The 24,610-nt window shown below is 29.7% G+C and overlaps 2 protein-coding genes across 3 annotated transcripts in view; one reads left to right on the forward strand and one right to left on the reverse strand.

Annotated features, from left to right (window-relative positions):
- The window catches only part of LOC136986583 (dihydropyrimidinase-like), a 22,153-nt gene extending 18,013 nt beyond the window's left edge, over positions 1-4,140 (forward strand). Inside the window, exons 15-16 of the mRNA XM_067284166.1 lie at positions 42-92; positions 3,880-4,140. Coding sequence (XP_067140267.1) covers positions 42-86 — 45 coding nt within the window. The 3' untranslated portion in view covers positions 87-92; positions 3,880-4,140. The remainder of the gene's footprint in view (positions 1-41; positions 93-3,879) is intronic.
- On the reverse strand, positions 3,726-24,167 carry Nup35 (Nucleoporin 35kDa). Of its 2 annotated transcripts, none has more exons than XM_067284167.1 (11): positions 24,109-24,167; positions 16,080-16,204; positions 15,897-16,003; positions 13,948-14,074; positions 13,840-13,876; positions 13,307-13,409; positions 13,179-13,232; positions 13,028-13,097; positions 10,804-10,932; positions 5,416-5,559; positions 3,726-4,032 (listed from the first exon to the last, which is right to left on the reverse strand). In XM_067284167.1, exons 1-11 carry the CDS (start codon positions 24,122-24,124, stop codon positions 3,955-3,957), a joined length of 990 nt encoding a protein of 329 aa, XP_067140268.1. In that variant the 5' UTR covers positions 24,125-24,167; the 3' UTR covers positions 3,726-3,954. The 2 variants fall into 2 exon arrangements, with proteins under 2 accessions (XP_067140268.1, XP_067140269.1); XM_067284168.1 differs by lacking the exon at positions 24,109-24,167 and adding an exon at positions 23,906-23,928.
- Positions 24,168-24,610: the final 443 nt, after the last annotated feature.

The following is a 24,610-nucleotide window of genomic DNA, read 5'->3' on the forward strand; positions in this document are numbered from 1 at the left end:
TGTTGTTAAATCATTTATATTAATACATACACTTTTCACAGGTAACAGTACCTGAAAAAATTGACAGAAAACCAATTGCCAAATAGATAAAGGTAAATTTATTTTGTGCTTTAATGAGAATCTATATATATAATTGAGACGAGTTGATGATGATAATAATAATAATCAGCGCAGAGCCCAAATAGGAGTTGAAAGTTGAAGTTTGGTACACAGGGTACCGAAGTGTTAAGTAACAATGGAGAACAAGAGAAAGTGACGGGCAAGATTTATGGGCGCTGGAGGAAAAAAAAAAGAAGAGAGAGTAATATGTTAGAACATATTCAATTTTCAAATTTAAACAGATTAGTTCGGTTTTTCTCGACCTTTCTTCTTTAGAACGTTTGATGAAAATCAAAGGATATAATCAGAACACGTTGTGAAAATCAAACAATATTAGAACATTCGAGTTTTCTTTAGAAATATTTAGTTTGTTGATGAAATTACTCTTTTTTTCTTTTTTGACTATAACGTAATAATCTTCGCTATTGTTACTTTTGCCCGAGCAACGCTGGGCCTTCCTGTGTAAGAATAAATTACATATTTGAAAGAGAATATCAAAATGCACATAAGAGCATACTCTTACAGAATATAGTGTTGATTTTGCTCCATCTATAAGGTATCTAAGAAACTCTGTACTGATTACTGACTATTTAATTTACATTTTCACATATAAGAGCATTGCACTGCTGTGCCAATTATTTGTTTTAGCTTATAAGTGCATGCTCTTATTTGCACGAAAACATAGACCATGCAGCTACAGTTTCATTAAAATCGTGTCTGTTTGATAGGTATTTCTCCAAATATTTTGTTGTATAGTTTGGTGTTCCATCAGCTTACAAATACAGCTCACAGTGTAACTACTAGTTGGCAGCTTTGTGATATTAAAACAGGCAAACCAATGATTTTTGCTCACAAGTAGGTTTGGGATAGAAACTCCACCAGGTTCTTTTTAGCAAATTTTCCAGTGGATTAGAAATTCAGGCTGAACATCATTGAAGCCCAGGGTCTTGTTAGTTTTGATTCCTAACAGAGAATAACTCATAGCAAGCCCACTACTTCTGAATTCTGAATTCTGACTATTGCATTTTTAGTATGTTTTACTTCAGTAATGTTCTGGGGTAGTTAACACCAAATAAATTTCTCTCTTATATTTATCAGTCTATTGCATTATGCAACTGCTAGCCTTTCAATTTTTGAAGCAGTCATCAAAACAACTTCTTCACAGCTCTCATCTCATCCTGATATATGTACTCTCTGTAGGGTGATACTCTCCGGTAGTTCTTGGTGGTATCTGTCAATCTTTGATAAAACAAACAGAAAACTATCCCCAAAGTTTTCTTTGAAGAAAACTTTGGGGATAGTTTGACTTAGATTTCTGGAACTTGAGAAAAGCAAATGAAGACTGAAAATGAAATTATTAATGAAATGTTTGACCTGTTAGCTAAGAGAACATGGTGGTTTTTTGCTCTGTGGAAAATCCATCAAACCCACTGAGATGATGATAAACATTGTATTTCTAGAAATGAAACAGATCTCCAGGCCACAGAACTTTCCATGAAATCAAGTTGTGTGTCATATTCAGTTCATCAGGGCTTCACCATTTGTCACTTTTTTTGTATTTCATTCAGAATAGCTATTAACCTGTTCAAGGTCATACCAAAGTATACTCATTTGTAATGCATTACATTACATTTTTTAACTGATAAATGGCATCAATTTTGCTATGTCTGATGAATCACAATTTTCAAATTATTTTTCTGCACATATTCAATCAGTACATACTACTATAAATTGGAGCTTGTAGCAAGAATTTTAAAATGACAATTGACACGAGGAAGATGTTACTGACATTCAATTGGTGAAAGAAATGTCAAAATCGTGGGGCCTTCATCTACTGAAGAATCAAACTTTATTTTACAAGTTAATAAATAGTCTACATCTAAAAAATTTGTTTCATTCATAAATTCAGCCATAAGCTAAATTTAAAGATTAGAACAGTTTTCTACTCAATTGGTCCTGGAAAGTACTGTTGTACTCTTCTAAACATTTAGCATGACACAGGTTTTACTGTATATAGTTTAGTTGTCTGTAGCGACCACCCACGGTTCCTTCAAACAGCAGTCTTTTAGACAGGTGGTGCGCTGGAATACCATATTTCGCTTAGTAGATATGGCTTAGCCATATCTACTATATGCATTTAATACCGGTATTTTTTAAAGATTATCTTATAAAATCGCCATGACTTTTATTAATTGAGTTATCTGATTAGAGCTATATTGGTAATTTTGTTCTTCAACATAAGAACAAAATTACCAATATAGCTCTAATCAGATAACTCAATTAATAAAAGTCATGGCGATTTTATAAGATAATCTTTAAAAAATACCGGTATTAAATTTAATACAGTATTTGCATTTTCTTGATTATAATGCACACTTTCTTCTCTTCGTTCGCTCCTCAGTTACATGTATTACGTCATTGATATAGAAGCGCTTGGTATCTCTCCACCACTTCAGTTTTGGTTTTTGTTAGTTTACAGAATTTTTAAAGTTAAAATAATAATAATATTTTTTAATATTGTGCAATAAAAAATTACTAATTAATAATAATACGATTTCATTACATCAATGGTAATCGTGGAATTGAAAAAAGGAAGGCTTCCTGTAAAACTGATTTTTGCATTAATGTTCTTTGAATATTACTTTCCTAAAAATATTGTGGAAATAAGGTAGGTTGATACAAACTATTTATACAAGCTTCAAAAAATTAATAATAATACAATTAATCGGCTGATCTCGTTGATAAAATTTATTGTGTACAATATTTTATACCCCTAAGGAAAATACTGTAGGTTTAAGGTAAAATAAATTGCGTTTTCCTACCGTTGGGATAAACCATTTTCACTTTCTCTGATAACTTTGTTGTTGTTAGAAGATAGTGTTAATTTGCATTTCTTTCGTTATTTGGACAATTTTGAAGAAAAATGAATTTCCTTTGTTGCTAGACTAAATTCATTAACACATGCACCTAATTTCAAGGGTGGGAGAAGTACCCGAGATGGGTTCGAACAATAGTTTAGATCAGATATATTTGCAAAAGTGGTCGCTTATTACAGTTGTTGTATGTTGTTTCTGACCAAAAATCTATGCCCGTGGTCGTGTTACACGGGTAACTTATGCAAAGGCTCTATGTATAAACTATTCCGTGCCAGAAATTTTTGCCTGTTTTGACAGGTGGTTGCCTAAGCAGTTTTTACTGTTTATAAGGTCAAAATTTGAATCTTTTTAAAGTGATGTCCACGAACTTATTTAGATTCTCAAATGTTATCCTTCAAGTCTGTAGTAAATAGGTGTTAATTAAACATTGTGATAAACAGGGTAATAAGAATAGTTGGCTTGCAGCATTGCCAAATTCCTTGTACTAGTTCTTGCTCATATACTGAGTAAGCAAATAAAGTTTACTATAGATAAAATATAATCTATGTTAATGTAAAACATACATGAAAATTTTTTCCATACAATTTTGGTATCAATTATTATATTAACTAAATAAAACTCTTACAGACAGACATTAGAATTGCAATAATTAATATTGGCAAATGGTGCAAGAATCAAAAACAATGGATATTTTGTAAATTGTGTCAACAGTTTGAAATATAATAGGCTAGTCTAAAAAAGTGAGCTTGATGATGATATAAATCTTTATTTTATTGTATATAGTATGAGTTTTAACTATTTACACAATTTAAAGACAATCTAAAAAGCAAAATATACAAAATAGTTAAGACTCTTTCTTGATAAAGTAAATATTAATCAATTATTATAATTTTTATATTTACAGCAGACCACTAATGAAGGATGGTAGAAAATTTAAGTGACTTATTACACAGATAATTATCTAGCAGAAGAGGAAATGTCACCAACTGAATATATATTCCATGGCTTTTGAAATGACATTATTGTTCTTTTGTGGTGTTCTGGTCTGAGGGGTAACCTGTGGAAAAAACATATAAATAATTACCTGTACACATTTTTAATCTTCAAAAATTATTTAATCATGTATGAAATTAAATGGCAACGGGTAAGGTTTTATTTGATCAGAGTGGATTTTGCAATGTAAAAGTTTATTTATTACAACACACAGGAACAAATGATACTTCACCAATCTTCCATATTTACTATAAGGGTGTTTATGATATCTTTTCAGCAGTGTTTACAGTAAAAAAAATATGAAAATTGTGTGACAATACATGCATTTTCCAAACAAGGACAAAATCAGTGCTTTATAAAAAGACTATCAACTGGTAGAACATTTTTTCTTAAACTTTCAGGAATAAATTATTATTATACTTTTTGTCTAAAACAGTTATATATTTCAATTACCCATATAAATTTCTATAATTTAACCTACTACACTAATACTAAGTTCTTTTGATATCATCCATTTTTAATTAATTTTGACAATTCATTTTTATCTAACAAGCTGCAATGAGGTGTTTCCATCCCTACTGTATCAATTATATTAGAGCTTGGCCATTTAAAATTTTACAAAACATTGAATGTTTGAATACTTGCAGGACTTCTCCTGCAAAGTTTATAGTAAAGAAACAGTATATTTTCACCAACTTTAGTATAAAGGTGAATTTATTCTAGTAGTTGTAGTATAATATACTGAGATATCTGTAAAATCTCATATATTTTCTAAATTTATATAAAAGCAGTTTGAAAAAAAACAATTGAAACATAACAGATTCCTCTAAAAACTGATACCATATATATAATGGAGTGTGAAAAATTTCATAAGTTTCTTTATTGACTAAAGTCACAGGATAATTCTATTCAAGACTTACTGTGATAAGCAGTCGAAAGATGAAAATACCGTTGTCTAGAACAGCGTTTCTCAACCTTTTTTGGCCCGCGGACTGGTAAAATCTGTGAAAAAATTTCATGGACCAGTGGTTTTTAACAAAAATCTTTTACATATCATTATTTTTTGAATAAGAAAATTTTTTAATTTTACTGCTCAGTATTAATAATAAAATTTTCATTTATTAAATTCTCTGCAGACTGGCAGTTGAGAAACACTGGTCTGTGATCCATGTAAAGAATTTTTATGTTGGTATATTCTTCTGATCACATTGTTAAGGACTCTACTGCAGTAATTATGTGACTCTTAACAGTTCACAAATAGATGCATAAAAACTATCAAAAGACATTTTATATTTATGCAAAACCAGAAACTTTTAATGCTAAGTTATATAACGTTAATAATTAACATCCAAACTGGGTTATAATATTAAACAGAAATGCTTATTACCTTAAGATGTTTGGATGTTGGAATTAAATATCTTAATAATAATTTAACAAAATTTCTTACCTTATGAGTAGAAACTGCCGTCTTATATGCTTGAGTTAGGGGCCGAATGATTCCCTGATTCGTTCCACTTTTTTCAGAGCTAAGAAATGGTGAGATGGCACTAGAGCATAAAGAATTCTCTTTGCAAGATTCATCCATTACTCCCTGTATTAAATTTGTTATTTAAAACATTATTTACATAGTTATAATACAGCATTGTGTGTAAATATTTTAAAATTTATTTAAATATCTGACTGAAATTACAATATGTATTTCAATCTTGAGATAGCAGATTAACCTGCAATCACATGTAACAGCAGAAATTTTGTACACCTATTTTTCACCCAAATTGAGTTAGTAACTAACTATACTTCCATGATTTTCTCATGTTACATGTTATCTATCTAAAACTGTATAAAAATTTTGGCTGAAAAAATGTTTTCCACTTACTATAGACCACCACAGAAACTCATTGCCTTACAAGTACAATTGCATGGAAAATGTGGCAATTTCCACAATGATGTAGTTTTCTGTGACCTGTCATCATAAAGACTTCACAATTGCTGCAAGTAGTAGGAATGACATGAATGTTTTCTCAGTTATGCACAATATAATGACATGCATGGTCTGAAAATTGCTATGACCTTCAGTGGTTTTATTTTGTGCCTGAAAAATACAGGAAAATCACTTGCTGAGAAACCTCCTCAGCCTTCCTGTCATTTATTTCCAGCTGAACTCACTTCACATTAATTATTCCATATTATTCCAAAGTTTGAAGGCTATCTACAGGACCAATCCAAAACAATATCTCAACCTAAACAACATATGATTCTGAATTTTTGCACATGCAGAAGACATATTACAGGATTTTCAAATTCAAAGAATGGTAATTATGCATGAAAAATCAACAGAAAATCACCATCTTATGCATGCAATCCCATAAAAAAAAAAACTGCATGTGATTGCAGGTTAACAAGAAATTATTATTATTTCAAGAACATTATGGCACAAAAACAGCTTTAGTCAAAAAGCATCAACTAATTTAGGATATGAATTGTTGATCTTAAAATATCAATCATCTACTCAGTAATCATTTGCCATATTAGGCAATAATGATCAATCATCATTCAATTCTTTGCATCATAAAATGATGTAAAAAGCATAACATTATCAAAGAGAGATATCAACTTCCCAAGAATGAAAAATACAACATGGCTTTGAATAAATATGCTTTAAGTATGGTCATGTTCAGAGATAGAATGTTTTGTTTGAAAATATTTTTATTGTGCTGCATTAACAAGTCCTTCATATATATTGTCTCCAAATCACACATTAATCTGGTCAATAGGTTTTCACAAACATTGAAGTGAGAAACCCTAACTATGTGCCTGTTTGTACTATACATGGAAAAAAATGAAATTTGAGCTGTTATCAAATTTTCCATTTCAAGGGAAAAACCACAATGGAAACCAAATTCAGCTTGGACAATGTTCTTGGTGATTCATTGTCTTTATAGTAAGTTTTTGGGATTCAGAATTCAAGCATGGCCATTAAAAATTGGCCATTCTTGAATTCTGAACACACACACACAAACCACATTCAGGACTTCCAAAAACTGTGGATAAAATCCATGACATGGTGTTAGAAGATCCTCAATTTCACACATTGATTCAGGGAAGCTGTGGGCATTCCCTATTAGGAAGTAGTTCATACTTTGAATAATGAATTGGGTTTAAAGAATTTATCATTAAATGTCTAAGTCCTAATAATAAGTTATGTTCGAGTAAACATTTAATGATAAATTAGAATTAAGGACTGTAAGGCAACTATATTTATGGGTTTAAAGACGTTGTCTGCAAGATGGGTGCTGCATTTGCTCAGCCCAGAGCAACAATGAATTCAATCCTGAATTTCAGCTGAGAGTTTGGAATTGTTTAAGAGGAATCCATTGGATTTCAAGCAACGATTTGTGACAACAGATGAGACCAGGATTCACTACAAACCAGAAACAAAAATTCAATCAGAACAGTGGATTGGAGACAGTGAACAGGTTCCAAAGAAGGCAAAGACCACTCATTTGGCTGCCAAGGTGATGGCATCAATTTTTTGAGATGTCAAAGGAATTTTGTTAGTTTTTCTTTTTTCAAGATAGTCAATTGTCACTAGCAATACTATACTACACTTTTGGACAAGCTAAAAGCAAATCCAGGAAAAACATGTGGGAACAATCAAGAGAAAGTGCTGTTTCACCTTGATAATGCACCCACTCATTCAAGTGCAGTAGTTCAGCAAAGACTGAAAGAAATTAAGTTCAAAATCCTCATATTACTGGATTTGGCTCCCTTGGACTTCTACCCTGTTCCTAAAACTTAAAACATTCCTAGCTGGAAAGAGATTTTAGTCCAATGAAGAGATGATCAAGGCTGTAATCAGCTATTTTGGGGCCTTGGAGAAAACCACTTACTAGAGAGAATTGAAAAGCTGGAGAAACATTGGATTAGGTATGTTAAGATTCTAGGGGATTATGTTAAAAAATAAAACATAACTTGGAAATCATTTATTTTGTTTTCATTGTCATTCTGGAAACTTTTCAAGCCACCCTCTTACCTAAAAGCATTAATTCAACCAAACTTTCTATATATTCTGAATAGTATTATTATTAAACAGTTACATATTAAAGAAAAATTTCAAAAATTATTAGAGAGAATTTGGTGTTTGGAAAGAAAGCACTAATGGTGTAATGGTCTAATGAAATCAAATTCAGTGTGATCATTTGTTTTATAAGATTTTAGTTCAATAAATTTTAGTGTTTTCTGATTCACATAAAAGAACTACCTTGCCATGATTGTTAAAATTAAACAAGACTATAAAGGTATCAATATCTAATGTTCCAAAAACTACATCCTTTAAACATTATGTTCAATGTTTTACAAGCAAAATATATTCATGCAAAGTATGTCATTGGATCTTACATTTGTTACCTGCAATTACAAGATGAAACATGTCTAAATTTATATCCCTCAACAATTCATAGAAGTTGTGTATATTTATGTTTTGTGCTTTCTCTCTTTCTTTCTAATACCAAATCACCTTAGTAATAATTTTTGAAACTTTTTCCTGTTGAAATAACTTTCATATATTCCAAAGAGTATTCTTACTAAATTTGGTTGAATTTTTGATCAATAGGTATTGTATATCCCATATGAACTGGATTACTGTAAATACTTAGATAAACAACCAATTCCAATAATTATTTTTTATTCATCTAACCCAGTGGTTTTCAATCCGTGGTCCGTGGAACACAGGTGCACCGTGAATCCATTTCAAGTGTTCCGCGAAAAAATAAATATACAATTAAAAATTGTTGCAAAAGAAAAATCAATACAATATAAAATAAGTTTTGTATGGGAATATAATTAGCAAACGCCAATGTTGTCATCTACTAGACCGAGTGTGCATGATTTCAAAAAGGTTTGCCATCCCTGCTTTAAAGCTGATGTATTGTAAGTGTTCCATGGAAAAAAATGTCAAAATTTAGTGCTCCCCAACTTCAAAAAGATTGAGAACCACTGATCTATCCTAAACACCCTCCATTCATAATCACTCCTGTGACATATAATAATTTATTAGATAACACCTACAGAAAAACCATTAGATCAAGCAGCAAAAGTATTACATATAAGCTATTTATAGCTAGTTACATGTAATGACAGACCCAAGAGATCCTGACACGGCCCCTGGAGTATACCAGTTAATCTAGGTCTGGAAAACAAAACAAAACAAGCAAGTACATTATATAGAATACACATCCAGAAACCTCCCTACAAGACTTAAATAGCACCAATATGATGTGTGTAAAGGAAAAACCACAACTGCCTTAGCTATAATGGTCACTGTACCAGACAATACATCAAACTTTAACAAAGCTAGGCTTTTAAAAATAATAGGGGATCAACAAGAAGGTAGAACTCTTGAAAAAATATGCATATATAAGCACAGCATTAAGAATTCGTGCATAAATCACAAAGATGCCACTTGTTTATCAGCAGCTTGGAAGTTTCTTCTCAATGCAATTGAACAGTGATACCAAAGACAATTATCTCATCCAAGCATTTATTTACGTTGTTTTTATTTATTTTATTTTGGATATTTATGGCAGTGTTGTACACATGTACTTGTATTCTTAATTTACCTATTTTTTATGTATTTAAATTATTCTTGTTTAGAACATAATTTTTTAAACTTTAAAAAAATGTTCGATCCCAACGATGGCTACAAAGATAGCCGAAAATGTTAAAAAATAATTGCTGGAATAGGTTGTTTATTTATCTATCTACATAGGTATTGTATAGATGACATATATGGCTTTATGATAATATATCCCATAAATATATTTACAATAAATTTATAATAAGATAAAATTTTTTCTTGATTTTGTTATTTTCTGTAAAACATATTTATGAAACCAGACAATGCAAACAATGTCCAGAATATCAATGTTAAATTATTTAAGTAAATTCAATATAATAAGAAAATGCTATGCCAATTAAATATACAGTAAGTCCTCTACTTACGAACTTAATCTGTTCGTAGCTGTCGTTCGCAAGTCAAAAAGTTCGTAACTCAAAAAGACGATGTTTGGTGCAAAAACGTTTTTACAATTATGCAATGTTTAGGCTATTTGAATAATGTTGAATTAAGATTGTTAAAGGGAAGTATAAATTCAAATCAATCACATGTACCTGTACAGTACATTATTTATTAAAATTACTCATTTAAAACAACTACAAATGTACATATGTATGTACTGTAAATGTTTTAACGTAAAACTTCAAAAATAAACTTGACTATACATAAAAAATAACCAACTGCACTTTAACCCGCCATCTGTTGGCTTTGTTCGTAACTTTGAAAGTTCATAAGTCAAATGTTCGTAAGTAGAGAACTGCCTTTACTTAAATTAAAAAGCCATTTATGGTTCAATTTCATTGTTTATAATGCACTAAATCTTATGCTTGGTGATCAATAAAGTGACTAAAATGCATATTTTGCATATTGTTTGAAGAACTCCCTGGTCACTATCCAGGGTATAGTTAGATATCAGGTAACCAAATAAATATTGTCGTTTTTTTACTTTGACGAATAAAATTATTTCATTCAACAAAATATTCATCTTCACAGAATTGTAAACTAGTTGGCTGCCTAGTAAAATGTTAGCTACCATTGCAGGGGATAAAATTTAAAACTAATCCTCCATAATTTAGCATGGGTAGCAAAGGTCAGAGTTGACATCCATGTCCATCCGAATTGTGAACAGTTGTACAACTTTAATGTGTTAGTCTCTCTTACTAATCAGTTAATAACATTTTGAAGAATAATCAAGTTTATTTAAATCATTTAAATAATTACCTTTTCAATGCACTGGGTGACACCAATCATCATTGTTTTACCAAATATTTTCCCATTCTTTCCAATTGCTTTCTTTGCTTGTAGTTTCGTCTCATAATGAATGTGCATCCAGTTTCCAGACGTTGCAATCTACCAAATACATTTCAAAAATGTTACTGTTTTCTTAATGAAAAATGACAATATAATATCATTTGGACATTTACAAAATAGAAGTATCTCAAAAACAGCAATTTTCTAGAAAACATTTAATTTTTATAGAATATTAACCCTTTCCCCCAACTGGCTCTACAGGTTTAGTGTTCAGTTTAAAAATACCCAAGGCAAATAGTCACGCAAGGTCACGAGACATATATTGTTTAAAAAGTTTGTCAAAAATTCAATTTGTATCATACAATTATGGAAAAAATCCTGTATACACATTTGTTTGCATGGTTTTTGATTATTTGGTTTTTATTCGTTAATATCAAAAATTAGTTACAAAAATATTAGTTTATCACCACCTACTGTTTGTTTGTAATATTTTACTATACTCTGACAATGGATAAAATAATTTGTTTTTATTCATTCAACTTTTTTAACATGTTAGCTTGAAATAGAAGTTTGTTCTTTACATTTTGGTATAAGATTTATATGTATTGATGTATTTAATGAGAAGCAATTTTTATTTATATCAAATAGTTGATGTTTACATGTTTCACATCTATTTTATGTAATTTTACTTGTCTAAAATTAACTGAAACTTTAATGGTTATCATAATCCTATTAAAGAAATTGACTGTTTAGTATAAAAGGCATATGTTTGAAAAATTTGAATAATAAAAAAAAACAATAATTTTCAAAAAATTTCAAGTTTTATACCAAAATTTATAATTTAACCAAACAGAGGGAAACACGTGTGTTCTTTTGTTTTTTGTTTTGTTTTATTGTTTTATAATTGTTATGTTTCTTTCTCTTTTGATAAATCCTATATATATAATTATTATTTATATAATTTATTGTATGGTTTTATTTACTTATAAACAATACTATAAATTCTATAAATAATAAATATATATGTAAGATTTATTGATAAAGCAATAAATAAAAGTATAATTACGCAAAAAAAAAAAACAAAAGATCACACGTGTTTTCTTTGTTTGAAAACAAATTATAACTGAATATAATTACGCAAAAAAATTATATTCAGTTATAATTTGTTTTCAAACAAAGAAAACATGTGTGTTTGTTTGTTTGGATAAATTATAAATAAATAAAATTTAAAACTATATTATATAAATAATAAATATATATATGAAAAACTAATCTATTTAGCACTGAACAGTGGAACCTCTAATAACAAGTAATTTGCATAACGAGCAAAGCAAATTATAAATGGCTCGCTTAATGATTGACATTTCACACAAGTGACAAGGAGAGGGGAAGTCCCGGATTGTGCACATGCTACATCAGTCTGTGTTTAGCACTTGTTCCGCTAGCATCTTAGTGTTGCTTGTAATCACACATTTTTCCAAACTTGTGTTCAAACATATTATATATAAACATCAATACAACCATAGCCCATTATAATAAACACATCAAACGATATGCCAAATTCTTGGGCTATGTAAAGGCTAAGTAAATGTTAGAAATTAATTAATTTGACTAGAGGTAGGCAGTTATGCTGCCATCTCATATTAAATTTAATAAAGTATATTGTTTAATTTTCATTGAATAAACATTATACATAAAATATTTGAATATTTTTTTTGGCATGGAATGCATTATCATATTTTACATTAATTTATATGGGAAAAATTGTTTCACTTAACAAATGTTTCGCATTATGAGTAAGATTCTGGAATGAATTATGCTCGTTAAGCGAGGTTCCACTGTACTGATTAGTTAATATACCATTTTGCACTGCAAATGTTATCATAACCAAATCAAACGAATGACAAATTTGTATATAGACTTCATTGATATATACAGTATATAATTCTTATGTTCGAGATTCTTCAGTTTAGCACCATACTTGATTTAGTGCCAATTTCAGAGACAGAAAAAAAACGACATTAATTTTTTGGAATGTAACTCAGTTTACTTTTTTTTTATAAGATTAAACCCTTTGAGAAATAAATTCATAAGACAAAATCACAAAAATAGTTTTTTTAATTTTATGTTTGAAATGTTGAACAGAAATGCTTGAGAAAATTTATATTAATATAATTAAAAAATAAGAACATACTTTGTGCTCAAGAACAGTTCCATATTGTGAAAATTGCTGTAAAATATAAGATGCTGCAGCTGGAGGAAACCTGTGTATTAAAATTACTTTTTATTTCATTTCCATATAAACAATATATATATATATATATAAAAGAAAAAATTATACATACCCAAATACTGTTACCCATGTTTCATCTAATTGCATATCTGCAGTAAGATTCTCTCTACAAGAGAATATAATGTAAAAATATAGAGAACAAAATCTTACATTCAAATTGAAATGAAATATTTTGCCTACCCTTGAGTGTAAAATGGATCAATTTGTGCAGGAGAAAGAAAAGAACTATTAGTAGTCTGATTCACATTTCGATCTGGGGTTAAAATGGAGTTAGTTAAATTTCCTGAAACATAATTAATTATTTTTAGTTTGATTTTGATAAAAAACAAAATAATTTTTGTGTTAATAACCAAATGATACAGCCTGATTCTTTTCAGGTTATAATTTCTAAGTTATAACCCGAAGGTATGTTATATCTTCTAAATTAATTGATTTGAAAGCAAAGGTTGGACGGCAGTATAGGTAACGCAACCGATAATGCATCTCACGGTATGTAAAAGTTGAGAGTTTGAGTCCCACACCAAGCTAATCTTTTCTTCCAGAATATTTTAAATTAAATTTATCTCTAATGACTTAATTTGAGATGGCAGCTTAACCATCTATTTCTAGTCTAAATTACTTAGTATCTTAATAATTAATTAGCCATATTATAGCCTAATAAGAATCCAGCAATATCATTTGATTATTAATTTTTATGAAATATTTTTAATTACCAGAATCAAAAGTTGCATTAACCATTTTATCTTGTACCTATAAAATATGATAACAAATGAAATTAAATGTATTATGTCACTCTCTTAAAACAGATGATAAAATTTTACCATGGATTTCTGGGGTGTTGCTATATTTTTGGCTGGATAATTAGATGCAGGTGAAGTAATATTATCAAATAGTGTCTGTACAGGAGGAACACCTGGCTTTCCTCTAGGAGTTTGACTATGAATAAGTCTATTAAAAGAAAATTATTGATACAAATCTTTTAAACTTATAATATTTTATATGTTTCAATTCAATCACAATATGGCTAATTAGTTATTAAGATGCTAAGCAATTTTACCTAGATGTAGGTGATTAATCTTGTATTAAATTTAATTATTAGAAATAAATTTATTTGCAATTCAGAATATTCTAAATTAAATTTATTTCTAATGATTAAATTTAACACAAGATAACATCTTAACCACCTATTAGTCCAAATTGCTTAGTATATTAATTCATTAAATAGCCATACTGTAGTTCAATAAGAATCCAGCTGTATTGTAATTCTATATGTATAACTTTTATAATAATTTGTTATAAGTTCAAATATTTTAACAACCAACTTAAAATTTATACTATACATTTAATAAAAGTCAATAATTTCATAATTTGTTATAACCAATGTCTTCATAACAATTATTTTATAATTTAATCATTAGTTTAGACATTATAACATTTCATGAATGATAACAATTGGTATGAGAAATTTAAAAGACAAATGCATAAATTTTTCTATTTCCTATTATTGTTATATTGTTTTAGTAACATTTTTTGTATACTTTACTTGGTATTGGTATCTTTGAATTAGCAAAACTGTAATTATTTAACTTTATACTTGTTTAAATATGCAAAACTGCAATGAAATTCTGACTCAAAATGTAATTTTAAATTACAGAGTGAGTCAAAAATTTTCATACATTGTAATGGCCCTCGTAGTTCCATAGAATGGCCTCTTAGGTTCCTAAACTTCACTTTGACTTGACTTTATTTGAAGTGATACACTGTATACAAGATAAAGCTATTATATAAGGAAAGCATTAAGACCAGTTCATACTTCGTGAGAATGGAAAAGAGAGGGGAAATGATACTAAACAGGTTTAGTGCACAAAACTTCACGTATTACTAGTGGCATAGTTTCCAAAGAATCTACTTGTACATTGAGGACTTGCTGTATATGTAAGGATAACATCTATTTAGATTTGAATAACTTAAGATACATAAATGACAAATTACATTTCAATTTTATTAATCTCCATATTGAAGGATGCAAAGAATTTCAGGCTACCAATGAAGAGAAAAGTAGAACTTCTGTCACCTTTTCTCACTAATCAAAGGATGTAATACACAAAGTCTTGGGCACTAAACCTGTTTATTATCATTTTCTCTTCTCTTTTCCATTCTCATAAAGTATGAAAGGCCATTAGTAATGCATGTGCATATATATGCATGTTCCTTCCATTCTTGGCACATATCCATAAATAAGTGCATTTAATTAAAAGACATGCATATAAAGCATACTTTGTGATTTATAAACAATTGCATAATAAAGTCAGCCCTTTATGCATGAAGACTGTTGACTTATTCTGTACAATATAGTAAAATAAACTGTACAATTAATATTAATTATTGAAACAATCAAGTAATGGTTATACTACTAAAATTGTTTGTATATATATATAAAATAAATTATATTAATATTTTTTTCTTGTACCTCATTCATAAAATAATTTCTTCATATCAAAAACTCATTCACAAATCTATGTTCTTTCCATTAATAGAAATTAAAAATACTTCATTACAAACATCATAAAACCCAATATATTAGTAACATGTCAAATGACTTTGATTTAATATGGCAGTTGTTTAGCATATTAAAAATACTTCAGACTCATTTAAAATTCATTACAAAATTAAGCTACTTGATAAACTAAAATACAAAGCCCATAATTGGAATGTATCAGAGTTTGATTTAAAAATCCTATATTTAAAATATAAATATTAACTTAAGTACATTGGTGTTTTAGAAGAAAGTGGTGTTAAATTGGTTTGCAGGTTGGTGACGTAAGGCGGAATCGACGATCTTCCCGCAGGATTACGAACAGACCAGACTGAAGATGCCTGAAACAATTTAAGTTTATATTATACTTTTACTTCAAGAATCAAAATTTAAAAATAAAATAAAATAAAACTTTACAGGAGGAGCAGCTGGAGTTGTGGCACCAGTTAAATATCCAGGTAGATATTGAGAACTTCCAGGTGGTGATGGTGTGTTAGAACTAGATGGAGAACCCAAAGTCATAGGTTCCGTAGGACTAGAACCTGAAAAACACGCAATGTAATTTAATGTAAAATTTACATTAAAACCAAATAAGAAGAATGCAGACTATACAGTCAACATATAATTTTATTTTAAACTTCTATGAGTATCATTAATGAAATTTTAGCTTCTCAATTTCTTCTTCAATTAACATTCATTTACATATAGTTTTTAATGATCAGGATTCATAAGATATAATTATAAACAAATTTTCAATGTATTTAGGCTATATGTTCATAGAAAATAGATTTAAATTTCCAGAATAATCACACACTGCTATAATTCTTGTGATAAATGTATAAAAAGTATTAAAATAAAGTTTTGATACAATATATATAATAAGAGTAACTTTTAATTACAACTAGAATGAAAACTATTGAAAAAAAAGTGTTTTATAATTAAAACTAAAAACTTTGATGATTAAAAAAAATGTTTACTTTAAATCTATTTTCTATAAACATAAATACATTGAGAATTTGTTCATAATTGATATAGCAATGTCATGAACCAGTTATGGTTATTATTGCTCTGGTACAAATTACAAGAAATATTAAAATCTTAAGGCATTTAATTACTACAGACTCAAGAAATAATATTTGAAACTCATCACGACATCAGAAAATGAACTTTTAATTTGATTATCCAGTATTTTTAAACATATTCTCTATTTAATATATAATAATATATTTCCAAAACTAATTTTTGGAAAAATTATTTTAAAAAATCTCTCATATAATTCATCCTCAAATCATATCATTTATGAAGTTTTTTATTAATATTTATTAAATAAAATCATCACTCTAACTCAAAACCTTTCATCTATTTACTACAGGAAGAAAGGACGGGATAAGGTATTACAAACACCATATGGACGGTCTGCTAAGAGAGTTTTTCAAGAAAGGTTTTGATGAAAAACTGGCTGCTATTTAGGCGTTATACTGTACGTGTGAAGAAAACCAGAAAACTACACATGGCCAATCTGTTGATCAGATACCTGTAACCAACTACCAGTGTTCAGTGATTTTAGCCACTTGGCCATTGATGGGCTGTGGACTCAAAGCATAACATGATATTTAAAACTTTAAATAAATAAATAAAAAAGTCATGGAAACCCTTATTTCATAGAACCAAAATTTGATTCCTTTCATAAGAGTATGAACAGCTAGTTATCTTAAAGATATCCTTGAGTACTTTTTGTTTACAATAATTTTTTTCTTTTATTAAACAGACTTCATAAACCACCACTTAAAAAATTTGTAAAAATAAACCTTTGTAGGGGCACAGATGATTCAAATGTTTTAAATAAACCATCGTATTAATTTTTGCTCTTCTCTACATAACAAAGTTTTTACTAAAAATTCTCTAGTGCTGTAAGACATTTACAGTCATTGCAACATAATTTAACTAGTGATGAACAACTTTTTCTGGATGCAGGCAAGTCAGCTTTGTATACTTTTGGTGGGCTGCATGCATTTTTTCTTACTGAGGTGCAGGCTTTTAAGCCTGCTAAGTATCAACACATTTGATAACTTCAAATATACTAACTTATAAAGTAATATATGCTAACTAGTTTACTTTCATCTTTTTACTGGTCAAGTTTAGTTTGAATGTTCTTTGTCACAAATATCAACTTAATTAGGGATGTGTAATGACACAAGGCAGAAAACAAAATAATAAAAATGATTTTAACAAAACTGCAGAGGCTGCAAATTAGAACCTTGAGGGCTATATGAAGTGTGAGGGTTGTTCAAGACCGATTCAAATTGCAATAATAAGCTAACACTACATCAGGCAGTCAGATGATACTAACAGTATTGCCAAATTCCTCACTCTATTTCTCAAATTAGAAAATCTTCATTTGCTAAGCACAATCAACAAAAGCTTCAAAACACCCAGTAACAAAATTTTAATATAAAATTGAAGAATGTTTTTGATCTTAAACAAGATCTACATCAAGTGAACAACATTCTTAATTGGAATACTTATAACACAACTTTTTCAAAAAGTTTTTTAAATAATTAGAACAAAAACAAATGTTGACCTGATGCAGATCTTGTTTAAGATTGAAAACATTCTTCAATTTTTACATTAAAATTTTGTTACTGGATGTTAAAGGTTTTTTTGCATGTGCTTTGTAATTCATTCTCGTTATTGAGAGGTAATTATGTTAATATTTCCAAAACATCTCTTCCTCATTTCATATAATGGTTTTTTTTAAGGTAAACAGTTAAAAAAGAACAGTATTCTCAGACTAAACAAGACCTAAGATTTGTTTAATAAATAACTGAATGCAAGTCGTTTGGGGTTATCATCACAGAAGTGCCGAAATCAAAATCGTCTCTGTTTTTTTAAATGTACATCCTAAGGAAAATATTTTAGTATTTAAAATTTATTGCACTTAATTCACCAGAAATTTTCAACACTATTCATTATTTTCTTCTAAAATTACAAGTTAACAACTATAATCAATTATTTACTTATTTAATGAATTTTTAATACTAAATAATATATTGAAAATCAACTAGATGATAATTAAATCATCATTTAACAAGAATAGTGCTATTCAATATATGTTACCATAATTTTACACAGAAAATCTTCCTAAATGCCTTTTAAAGAGGTTATCCATGTTTAAAAGATAATTTGAAAGAAGATGCAGGTTATGTGCTGATTTTAAACTGCAATGAGCAATTATTTATTGTGACATAGTCACAATGCTAGGCTGCAATTTTTAATTATATTTTAAATTTATTTAATTTAAATTATGATATAAATATATTCACTATATGTTCTCCACCTCAAATTAGTAGTGTCTTGCCCCTTGTACATCATACCTTTCTGTTAACAATGAAATTGTGCTGGTCATCTATCTAATACCTTTTAGGGAAAAATTTCTGAATTGAAATGTAACTTCCGGTTTGCATTTAAACAGAAGTTCATATGTAATTAATCGGGGCCTCCTGTCCCCTAAGCTTTCCATATCTGGTCTTGAATTCTTGAATTTCATTTATCTAACAACCATTCTCAAGATTAAGGAAAGACAGATGGACAACAGTGGATATTTATCGGTCAATTGCAGAGACAGAATGTACGTTAATTAAACAATGTTTAACAGCTGAACAGTGTCTAGACATTGGCTGGCTGAACTGCAGTTTAAAATGTGTTGCAAAGATAATTATCATCTATTTCAGAATGTCGTCTAAATGAACCCCAGTAAAACATTGGCTCTCACTTTTTTCACCGTTACTCCCTTCTTTCAGAAGTCATTCAGCCAATCGGGTTATTCATTTGTAATGTCAGACAAAACTCTGATAAAGTCGCCAGCTATATTCTGAAAGTTTCCGGAATCTTAATGCTGTCAACAACCGTTGTTTGGAAGTTAATGAGAATCCTTTTCCATTTCAATGTTTAATTTTGTCACCAATATGATTTAAAATATGAACAAATCCAATTTAGAAAATTTATACCAAATTCGAAATTCATTTTCAGAATAATTCCTTAAAAATTATTCCAACATTATATTACTCCCTCCATTCATAATTGTCGAGGATTATATTTTTAATATAATAATAATAATTTAAAATTATTCACCTCGACAATTATGAATGGAGGGAGTAATATAATGTCAGAATAATTTTTAATAATTATATTAAAAATATAATAATAAATAATAATTTATTATTATTATTATATATATTATATATTTTTTTATTTCTATAAAATGATTTTGGTAATTGTTAAAATTGTCTCATTTATTTAACAGAACATAAAGAACCTGGGGATTAACAATAATGATCCCTAAATGCATTAACGTTTTATAACTGACATGATACTTGAATTGTAAATAAATGCATCTGTGAGAATCCGAACTTTAACAAAAATTAGACATTGATTTCATCATACCTATTTGATAATTGTTGTCATCTACTAACTGAGAACCTCTCAATTTACATTTTCTCGACGGCAAAAGCGACGCTTTCCTGTAATCCCTTGACCTCCCGGCCATTCGTTACCGATTTTAATATCATAATTAACAGCTGAAAGGGACAGTCATTGCCAGTCCCAAATCCAAATCCTCTAGGATTAGTCATTGAAATTTTTCTGTCAGTGCCAATTGTACTCTATCGGATTTTCACGTTACCCTCAACTGTGCCTAGAAGAACTTTCCCGATCAATCCCAAACTTTATTGATTCAGAACTTTCCTGAACGATCCAAATCCGGATAACCTCAAGCCCCTAGACATCCAAGTCCTCACGAAATTCAAATCAAGAAGCATCACCTTATCACCCTCAACACAGATATTTATAACAACCCACAATTTCATGTAAACGTTCTCTCACACAAACAAGAATGCATCCATGTCACTCTCGCATCAAATGTCTAATTGTCTTGCTACCATTAGCCTGTAAATCTAGTACAAAAATTAAACATGCATTTATTTTATTAACCTAATATCTGAGTGTCTTGCTTCCAACGCCATCTCACTCACCTCCAACCAAATTCAATTGCACCATACATGGCTGCTCGTGTGACCTACCTTTTAACCCAAACCAATTTCACTTTAAAATGTGTTGCTAATCAGGACTGACACCACCGTGTCACACAAGACACAGTGGTGTCAGTCCTGACGAGACACTAAAGAGGTGTCGACCCTCCGGTCACATATCTGATTTAAATTAATTGTAGCTTTAAATCTTCACCTGTTTGAATATCAGAATTGGAGCATTTAAAACATTTAAAGTATTTACAATAATTATATTATTTTTGATTCAAGCAATTAATTAATCAATAATTTTGTCAATTCATACCATTTACAACATTTATCAAAGGAACAATATCCAAATAAACACTCATCAAACCTGATAATATTAATCCATTACATTATCAACTGCCATAAATAATCGGGTTATAAACAATTAAAGATTATAAATAAATTTGGCACTTGAAGTAGGCGTTAGGCACCATCTCTTATTAAAATTAATAACTGGGAACAATATCCATTTTTATCTAAACTTTTCCACAAACAAAATTTCCACATTTCCACTCAAATTAAAATGCTGTGTAAACCATAGCAAGAATCGCCATTTCTGCAAAGTAATTTTTCTGACCTGCAGTCTAAATGATCTCTAAACCGTCATTGACATCTGAACATTGTCTTTGCAATTGGCCTTATATGTGACAAGGGCTTTTTGCTGTTCATTGTACTATAGAATTCCAGCAAGTAGGAACATCTTGAATTAATTTGTGTTTCTGCAAACCTAACTTGTCTTGCAAATCTTCCAATTTTCTTACAGCTACAGCAGAATGATTGAAATGTGTGACAATATTTCTATTAACTGTAATTATAGTTTTCACATCTTGTTGAGACAATATGCATTCGTTTAGTGCCAGCTGCACTGAATGTATAAAGCATGATAATGCTTCTAAGTTGCAATTCCTAATTCCAGCTATCATAATTTGCTGCAGAATCTCTAAGTACTAAGAATACTTTATCACTTGTCAACTTATACTGTTCAAGAACAATTTTTATCTGTTCACTGATTTGTGTAGTTGTGTGGGAACCTTCAAAGGAAACAATTCACAGAACAGCTCTTTTCTGCCGAAAATCATCCTTCAACCAGTGGGCTGTTACACTTAAAAAAAGAGAATTGTTTGTAGTTGCTGTCCAAATATCAGTGGTTAAAGAAATATATTTTGTTTCTGTTAAACACAGAAACACTTCAGCTATTTAAACAACATCAAAGTTTCCATGCATCAACAATTAAGTGTTGAGATTTATTTTAGAAACTTTCCCAAACAAAAGAAGAGATTGTTGATTTTGCGAGGATATTCGATCGTCTCTTGTTTACCTGATCCAAGGGAGATGGAAATACCAGGCAGAGAAAAATGGGTTTTTTTCCACATTATAATTAACTCCAGGATCTCACACTATTAATGCAATAAATATTAACACTAATCGAGCCGATTAATTGGTATCGGCCAATAATGCATGGCCAATTAATCGGTAATAGGCCATTTTGCTTATCGGTGCATCCTTAATCATGAGGCTTTTTTGTTCAAAAAGAGATGAAATTGAAATGGCAGAAGACTGTAACATCAAAAGATGCCACAATATCTCAAAGTGTTGAAAGCTTCTTATGTAATGGCTATGAAAATTGTTAAATTAAGAAGTCGCACACTATTGCCGAGAATTTGTTGCTTCTGGCAACTAGAAATGTGTTACATTATGAATGGAGAGGCAGCTGCAAAGGCATTACAAACTATTCCACTGTCAAATAATACTTTCATGGCTTAATGTGGGAATGACCGAGCCATGGGAAGTTGACAGTTAGTTAGACCAACACATCAATCAATTTGTGCAATTCAAAATCAAGCTCAAATTTAGCAGTTTATGAAAATGCACAAAACATTATTTTAATTTACATTATTATATTTTTATTCAGACGGAATAAACTCCTAGTTATACAAATATTACCCATTTCATTTGTGCAAAGTGTGTAGGTATGTATATCTAGTTTTTAATAGTGAAATTGCATTTTTGCTTCATATCTTTTATCACATCTTATCGGTATCATTTAATTTGTAATAAAAGAAAATAAATACTGAATACAGAGCAATAAACACTTGTGCACATGCAAAGGGAGGTGCCATTGCACATGAACCTCGACGGAGGAGGAATACTGTAGAAAAGGTTGGGAACCGCTGGTTTAAAAAGTACCATATCAGACATTAAAACATTTTCTTCTTTTTATTTCACTTCCATTGAAAATTCATTTTAAATATACACAGAAACCTGATTATTTGAAATGGTTTTCAACAGAAAATTAGGACATGTAGTTTTATACATACCACAGATTTATATATAGAGATCAAACCTTCCATATAACTGGAAATTACTGTCATCTGCCAATTATAATACCAAGAAACTGGTCAGATACAAAACATTCCACTAAATTTTGAGTAAATTAATTTACCTTCAAATACTGTAATTGCATTACAATATTTATAGTTTATGAAATTTTAAGAGTCAACAAAGCAGTGTGAAATATATGATGAAAAACAAATAATAACAAGTAGTATTGGTTCTCTTCCATTAATGGGATACCAATTGTAACTTTATACTGTCATCCGCTAAGACTATTGCATCTAACTATTTAGCCCAGCTTCAAGAAGAATACTTGACTGTTTGTGGAATACTTGATGTTATATATATAGTTTTAGAGGGGTGTAGGGGTGAGCCCCCACCTGGGCACCAAGATACAAGCGATAGCAAGCACTGAAGTTCTATTTCGCATGTAGAATAGACAGTATACTGATACATGTTAAAAACTGACCTTTGGAGGCAAATATCTCACAAAAGGTCAACAATTCTGGGGTGATGCAAAACCCCTCATTCACAGCTTGAATCTTGCCCATTGCCATACATATTGGCTGGCGTACAGAGGTATTTATCTAATTACGTATACAATTCAATGAATTACCTATTAATGTAGTAATTTACTACTTAAATTACATTCTAATCTTATTTGGTATACCTCTTGTTTTTCATAACTTTTTTCCCCTATTGTGTACTAAACTGCGTATCTAATCATAATCAATTATGTCATTTTTGTTTTATTTAGGGAAATTAACAGTTACCTCAGATATGTAATAATAATGTATAATATATAATTCAGAATAAAAATCCAGGTAAAATGCTTACAGTTCTGTTTTAACAATGTAATCTACTCTAAAAGGGGTTCGTTACACGTGACATTTTTCCTTTAACTTTTACGAGGAAATCAGTTTCAGAATTCTCCTATTAATAAAATATTACATAGCACATCCAAGCATTAAATTTATCATCATCGATACAAAATAACAGAGAAAATTCACATTTATATGAAAATAAAAATAACGTCTTACCCGAATGACCTAACATGATGGCTCGCAATGTGACAAATTCAAATTATTGCTTTCGGAGCCACCTATCGGTCATAATATATCACTCGGCCACCACATTCATCAGATTTTATTTAACATTTTAAAAATTAATTTAATTTTTTAATTTATAAAATATAAAACGGTTATTTATTTATGAACATATTTATTGTTTATAAATATCTTAAGTCATAAAAAAATACTGTAGCAATTGTTTTAGTTTTTCACTTTCCACGTTGTAGGCACTAAGAGGCCTTTTTTTCATACCATCGTAGGTTTATTTTTAACTCTTTCCACCCTGTGGGTACTAAGAGCGCTTCTTTTCGCAAGCTCATTATGGGAACGACCTAACCGGGCAAACCACTCACTTCCCGAAAATTCCTGGGGTTCTACCAACCCATACGAATTCGAACCCGGGTCCCAAAGCGGTAGGCTGCCACCTTGACCGCTCGACCATCCAGCCGTATTACAATACAGTTATTTAACG

The sequence above is a fragment of the Centruroides vittatus genome, unplaced genomic scaffold, assembly GCF_030686945.1.
Source record: "Centruroides vittatus isolate TY-2023 unplaced genomic scaffold, ASM3068694v2 scaffold_1152, whole genome shotgun sequence".
NCBI classification, from domain to species: domain Eukaryota; kingdom Metazoa; phylum Arthropoda; class Arachnida; order Scorpiones; family Buthidae; genus Centruroides; species Centruroides vittatus.

Coding starts and splice junctions, on each gene's coding strand:
- Nup35 (XM_067284167.1), bottom strand. Junction 13,233..13,306: donor GATCCATTTTACACTCAAGG/GTAGGCAAAATA, acceptor ATTCTCTTGTAG/AGAGAATCTTACTGCAGATA. Junction 4,033..5,415: donor CGGCAGTTTCTACTCATAAG/GTAAGAAATTTT, acceptor TTTTTTCCACAG/GTTACCCCTCAGACCAGAAC.